Source organism: Caenorhabditis remanei, chromosome III, assembly GCF_010183535.1.
Source record: "Caenorhabditis remanei strain PX506 chromosome III, whole genome shotgun sequence".
Taxonomy (NCBI): Eukaryota; Metazoa; Nematoda; class Chromadorea; order Rhabditida; family Rhabditidae; genus Caenorhabditis; species Caenorhabditis remanei.
Window position 1 is genome coordinate 16242793 of NC_071330.1, and position 7114 is coordinate 16249906.

At 36.8% G+C, this 7114-nt stretch overlaps 1 protein-coding gene across 1 annotated transcript; it reads left to right on the plus strand.

Moving 5' to 3' along the window:
• Positions 1-372: 372 nt before the first annotated feature.
• GCK72_011610 (uncharacterized protein) lies at positions 373-2110 on the plus strand (the record flags this gene model as incomplete). The annotated part of the gene is made up of 4 exons (XM_003102209.2): positions 373-498; positions 577-654; positions 789-885; positions 1707-2110. The coding sequence occupies 4 exons, from the start codon at positions 373-375 to the stop codon at positions 2108-2110; spliced, it is 705 nt and encodes a 234-aa protein (XP_003102257.1).
• Positions 2111-7114: the final 5004 nt, after the last annotated feature.

Here is a 7114-nt window from a genome sequence, read left to right on the forward strand (position 1 = left end):
GTGATGTTTTTTAGTGTTTTTAATGAATTTTTAGCGAATTTTTAGCATTTTTTTTTGTAGCTTACAATGAATTTATTGGTTATATCCTAATTTTATCGGGGTTTGCTCCAGATTCTGCAAATTCTGATGAATTTAGATGACGTCATCTTCAAAATCGAGAAACGCGCCAACACAAGTGTTGACGCAAAACTCGTGAATTGCTGGCGCATTTCTGGTTTTTTGAAAAATTTATTTTTTTTACATTTTCTCCTCTTATTTTCTATCATTTTTCACCGTTTTTCTTGGTTTTTTCTGGATTTTTATTAAAATTTAAGATATATTCTTCGATTTCCAGTGAAAATTTCTCAAAAATATGAATTTTCAGCCGAGAAAATGGAGGAGGAACTCGCCACCTACAAATTACAGTTGCAACAAGTCGAGGCGGCACTTCTCGGTGATCCAGACAACACAGAGTTGCATAAATTGAAGGAGGATCTGACAGAAATCATTTCGTTGCAGGTAGCCGACTGAAAAATTCAAAAAAATATTTTTTTTCGAATTTTTTTTTGACAAAAAATTAATTTTTAAAATTTTCAGGAGGATCTTCAAGAAAAAGATAAGGCAGAATCATCAGAGAAGACAGTGGTAGCACCACAAGTCATTCATAAATGGACGGTACGTGAAATTATCGATTTTTTCATTTTTTCGGAAAAAAACTGAAAAAATTAATTTATATCGAATTTTTATCGGATTTTCACCAAATTTTCGCGTTTTTATATCAAAATCAAGCTAAAAATCGATATTTTCAGGTCGGAGAACGTGTAATCGCGCCACATCCCGACGGAAAGAAGGTTTTCGCCAGAATCGACTCGTTGACGCCCGCCGGAGTGGCTATCACCTTCACTTGTGAGTTTTTAAGCTGGAAAGGGCTGAAAAAACGGTGAAAACTTGAAGATTTTCGATTTTTGAGTGTGAAAATCGCGTATTTAGTGAATTTTCTGACCAAAACTGGACATTTTTTGAGTTTCTGCTGAAAATAGCCGGTTCCAATCGAATTTTAGCTATTTTAACTAATTTTAACGTTAGAAACACTGTTTTATCGATGTTTTCATGTGAAAAACTTTAAATTTTTGCTTTTTTCACGCGGGAATCGTGTTTTTGGACGGAATTCGGTCTAATTTCAACGATTTTGGTATATTTTGATAGAAAATAATGCTTTTCTGCACTTTTGCCAGTAGAAAACGCGGAATTTCAGAAATTTTATTGATTTTGATGGTTTTCGGCGTGTTTTAATGCATTTTAACAAAAAAGTGTACAAAAACACATTTTAGACAGTTTTTCCTATGAAAAACAGTGAAAAATCAACATTTTTTAACCCGGAGACCAATTTTTTGACTAATTTTTACCTCAAAAACTATAGTTTGATGATTTTGACGTATGTTAATGAATTTCAATGTTCAAAGACAGTTTTTCTTATTAAAAATCAGTATTTTCACCCCAAGAACCTCAAAAATGACGGAATTTCAGGCGATTCTTCGAATAAACAATTTCAACCGAATTTTCGTTGATTTCGATGATTTTTAACGTATTTTAAAGCATTTTAATGAAGAAAACACATCTTAGACAGTTAAACACCATCAAAAATCTGATTTTTGCGGTGAAAACGGGTCAAAATTTGGTAAAAACTATAAAAATGTGACTTAAACCCTCAATTTTTTTGATTCCAGCGACCGGAACGAAGACGATCGTGGATCCAGCAGATCTGCAACTTCCCCCCGAAAATCAGCGTAAAAACTACGCATTTGACAACACGAAATCAGCTGCCGGACCGTCGACTCAACACGGAAAGAAGGAATGGCAAGCGGAAAAAGAGAGACGTCGTCAGAAGGCACTCAAAAAACAACAGAAACAGAAAGAGTTGGATTCGATAAAAGACGGCGAGAAGAAGAGTTGGCAGAAGTTTAATACGAAGGCGAATGCAAAAGGGTTGAAAGGATTAAAGAAAGTGAATATCACTGGATCGAGTCAAGACGGATCGGCGACTGGCGACAAACGGAGTACTGTAGTCTCGTCGAGAAGCTCGCAATTCTCGTTTAAGGCCACTCGTGGTGCGATGGACTCACTTTTCTGATGGATTTTGTGATTTATGATACAATAAATTCAACTTGAAGTCCCAAAATCTTTTCATTTTTGGCCTAGAAACCGGAAACTAGTCCCCCCAACCTATCATCAGTGGTTTCAGCTGAATCCAATGGTGATGGTTTGATGGTGGCCGAGTTTTGGATTTCTAGGCCGCTGGGGTGCGTTCGAAGAGTTTTGAGCGGTTTTCAGCACTTCTCGCTCTTTCGGCGCCAACCAATTAGCCTCCAATTAGCAATTAACTCTCGAAATCCCATTTGGCCTAGAAACCCGAAACTAGTCCCCCAACCTATCGGTTTTTTCAGATTTTTCCAGATTTTCATCATTTTCTCTCCCAGAAATCCCAAAATCCTATCATTTTTGGCCTAGAAACCCGAAACTAGTCCCCCATCCTATCATCAGTGGGTTCATCTGAATCCAATGGTGATGGTTTGATGGTGGCAGAGTTTTGGGTTTCTAGGCCGCTGAGGTGCGTTGGAAGAGTTTTGAGCGATTTTTTTCAGATTTTTGAGAGTTTTCAGAGTTTTCAAGAGCCTGATACAAAAAATAGGTGACAATTCGGATTCCTCATGTAAAATTAGACTAGAATCGATATTTTTAAAAAAAAAGTGGTGGCCGAGTGGTTAAGGTTCAAGGGGTTGGGGGTTCGAGTCCCGGCGGTGGTCAACATTTTTTTTGATTTTTGTTTTTTTCAGATTTTTCCAGATTTTTCCAAATTTTTTCAGATTTTCAGCATTTTCTCTCCCAAAAGTCCCAAAATCCTATAATTTTTGGCCTAGAAACCCGAAACTAGTCCCCCCAACTTATCACCAGTGGATTCGTCTGAATCCAATGGTGATAGTTTGATGGTGGCCGAGTTTTGGGTTTCTAGGCCGCTGAGGTGCGTTAGAAGAGTTTTTGAGCGGTTTTTCAGCTTTTTTTCAGAATTTTTGAGATTTTCCCAGATTTTCAGCATTTCTCCCCCCTCTTCCGGCGCCACCCAATTAGCCCTACCGCAAACCGTCACTCATTTTCCCGCCAAGAAACCAGCCGGTTAATAGGTTTTTCCTCCTCGTTTTCTTCTCGACTAATTTCACTCGTTTTTCGTTTTTCTTATTTAGCTGAATGGCGGCTAACGGCAAGTTATAATACGTAATATCGTCTTATTACGGTTTTTTAAATTCATTTTTTGTGGAATTTAGGTCTATGGGGCGTTCTGGGCGAACCTGAGACAAGAAATAGCCAAAAATTCGGATTCCTCGTCTAAAATTAGGCTAGAATCGGTATTTTTGTATTTTTTCGAAAAAGTGGTGGCCGAGTGGTTAGGGTTCAAGGGGTTAGGGGTTCGAGTCCCGGTGGTGGTCAAACTTTTTTTGGTTTTTGGTTTTTTAAAGTTTTTTGGGGTTTTGAGTGTACGGATAGCGTTTCTACCTTAAAAAAATGAAAGACTAGAAAAACCTAGAAACTTTCAGTTTATCTAAATACAATTTTCGACTTAAAACTCTAACTTTCTAAATTTTTCTTGTTTTTTTGTTTTTTTAAGCTAAAAACACTATTTGCAAATATTCAGACACTCACAACATTAAAAAAACCTAAAAATAAAAAAACCAAAAAAAGTTTGACCACCACCGGGACTCGAACCCCTGACCCCTTGAACCTCAACCACTCGGCCACCAATTTTTAAAAAAATACAAAAATTCCGATTTTAGCATAATTTTAGACGAGGAAATCAAATATTCAGTTATTTTTTGTATCAGGTTCATTTTTCAGGCCCAAATAACCTAAATCCCGCAAAAATCCCTGTTTTTGCAAGTATGTATCTTATTGATCGATACTGTAGATGTTTATCTCATCTTGAGTACTGATCGTGTTTGATGTCTCATTAGCCAGGTGACGAGTGTTTGTCTTCCCACAGACCGATCCGTCTTCTTCTCGAATTTTTCCAACGTTCGAGTATACTATCTAAATAAGGCCAACAACGTCTTCTAAAAGGACATTCTCTGCTTTTCGGCACTTTTTTTTATTCTGCTTCCCGACTTCCGCTCAACTCTGATACCGAGCTGAAAGTTCTACCAAAATATAGATCTCAGCGTGTTCTATGACTGTGATATAATAGTTAGATGGGTTGGCTGAACTGTTATTCATTAACAATATTTCATCTGTCCCGTCGTAGGTCACAAACATTGAACTGTGAGATATAAATGTTTTTATATGTTTCAGTTCATATTATCGAGTTTTCAGAAAGTTACGCTCTCGCCCGGTTTGCAATAGTGAATAACAAAAAAGCTCACCATCTAAAAGTTTTTTTTTCAATTTTTTTCGCGTAACTTAGAATTTCATTGTTTTTATTGAAAAGTAATTAAAGGTATTCACCAATATTTTCCAAATCGTGAAAGCTGAGGATCTGTAGTTTTTCAAGCATTTTTAGATACAGTACTGGCCAAAAAGAATGCGACACTTGAAGTTTTTAGTTGAAAATGGTCAACTTTGTGAGTGTGACACGGCCTCCATTATAGTCTCACATTATTGATTGTTTATGGACTATACAGATCATAAGTAGAGCTTCATTTTTGTAGTTGACAACTTTTTTGTACGGGCGGTCCCTGGGAAGTTACAGCCAGTCAAAGTAAAAAGCTCCAAAATCTCTCTTTTTAGCACTGAAAAAGGGCGAAAATTGCGAGAAATTACTTTGTCGATATGTAACTTGCTAGGGACGGCCCGTACAAAAAAGTTGTCTACTACAAAAATGAAGCTCTACTTGTGATCTATACACTCCATAAACAATCAATATTGTGAGACTATCAGGGAGGCCGTGTCACACTCCCAATGTTGACCATTTTCAACTAAAAACTTCAAGTGTCGCATTCTTTATGGTCAGTACTGTAATTTCTTCACAGAAAACAATCAAATTCGAAGTTATGCAAACACTCTCTCATTTGCGGTCCAATACTGCCATTTTTGTATAAGAATTCCGTGATTTTCTCAGATTCAAAAAATCTGGCTTGTTAGCGTAACTAAGCCTATCCGATCCCATGATCCCAAATTAGGCATCCAACAAAAAAGAGTGAGTGATGAATTCTTCCTCAAAACAATCACTCATCATCACGAGAATACTCGTCTTCTCTCACGGATCACAAATCTTCTTCCCTTCTCTATTAAGTTTTTTTTCCATTTCTTTCCATCCAGAAAAGAGAGAGAGAAGTCTTCTCTCCCTTATCAATCAAATGACCAATTCACTTTTTTCTCTCTCTTTTCTCGACCACCGCCCGTGATTATCCGTTGATAATATCTGAGAAGAAAATGAAAGTTCCAGAATCTTCCCCCTCCAATTTACTGTCTCGGGAAAACGGATACGAGGGGATTAGAGAGAATGAAAGGGGCGGGGCTTCGAAAGGAATTGGGATCTGATAGAAGGAATGTCAAGAGGGGAATATATCAGTTTGTGGTGCACTTTTTTAGTGCGCATAGCCAGACTTTTTCGGTTCCAGGTGTTGGTGACTTTTAAAGGCACATAACTTTTTTGGTATTTTTTCTATATTTATGATATTTATATAGAAATGCGGTAAATTTCAAGGACTATATTTCATTAGAAAACGTTATTGGGCTACTGTAGTTTGCCCTAATACGAGGAACTCTTTATTTTCTTGGAACTTCCATGTTCTACTGTCATTTTCAGTTAACAAACTCCCAAATCTATTGAAAACTCTGGAAGTTACAGATTTTCAAAAATTTTCGAAATTCAAGTTTTCACAAAAATCACTGTAAGGATTGCTCCGAACTCAATTTTGAGCAACTCAAACTCATCAAGACGCTCTAAATGTATAATCGTGGCAAGGTTTCCTGCAAAATGCAAAAAAACCAGAGTATGCGCCTTTAAACCAAGGCTACTGTAGTTTTCGTGGTGGAACCCAACAAATTCAAAGCGTCTTAACAAGCTGAATTCAGATATTTTACTGAAAATCAATTATAAAAAGTATCCAGGACTGAAAAAGGGAATCATGCCTTTTTTGAGATCTCCACAATGACATCCAGGAAAGCTCCTGTTTCCACTAACAAAATCAAGTTTTCAGCCAAAACTCATAACAGACAATTTGTAGTTCTTGAAATATTCTATATTTTCATATATGCAACGTAAATATACTCTGAAAAAGAAATAAGTTAGAGATTTCTAAAGTTTGCTCGTAATGGCTTTCGAAAATCTGCAATTTTCACCACTTTAATCAAGTTTTCAAAGCGAATCGTCCACTGATATAATGTAGCTATTGAAATTGTTTACATTTTTGTATAAATATCATAATTATACAAATAATACCAAAAAAGTTGTGCTCAATTAAAGGCAGCCTTAAAACAATATGACACTTGCAGTACCGCTGTTTTCAGTTGAAAATGGCCAACTTTGACAGTGTATTTCGGTGTCACCGGATTGTCCGACACATTTTATTTTGTATAGGTTGGACAGAACAAAAATAGCGCATAATTTTTGTAGTTGACCATTTTTTTGTAGGGACACTACCATGAAAGTTATAGACTGATTTCTGTGCAAATTTCTGTCACTTTCAAGATAATCTACTGTCGAAAAAATAAAGTTTCGAGTAAGGATTTTCAAAAACATTTTCGCGCGCTGAAACGCGCAAGCGCATAAAGTTGTAGGCGGAGCTTAAACTGCAAGCTTAAATAAGCGTCGCGGTTCTAATTCCAGTTGTTTTTTCCAAATTAAGAACCGCGCCGCTTGCAGTTTAAGCTCCGCCCACAACTTTATGCGCTTGCGTGTTCCAGCCCGCGAAATGTTTTTTGAAAATCCTTACTCGAAACTTTATTTTTTCGACAGTAAATATGTTTTTTCAGCTCATAATATTGAGTTTCCCTTCGAGACCCCATTTTCCGTCTAAAATCGTCAAAATGATTCCTCCTAGATTTCCGAAATTACCGAAATCTCACCACCGCAACACTATAACCATAAAAATGTTTCGAATATCTTCTCATGTCCTTATCCCCCTTTTCCATCTCTTGCGGTGGT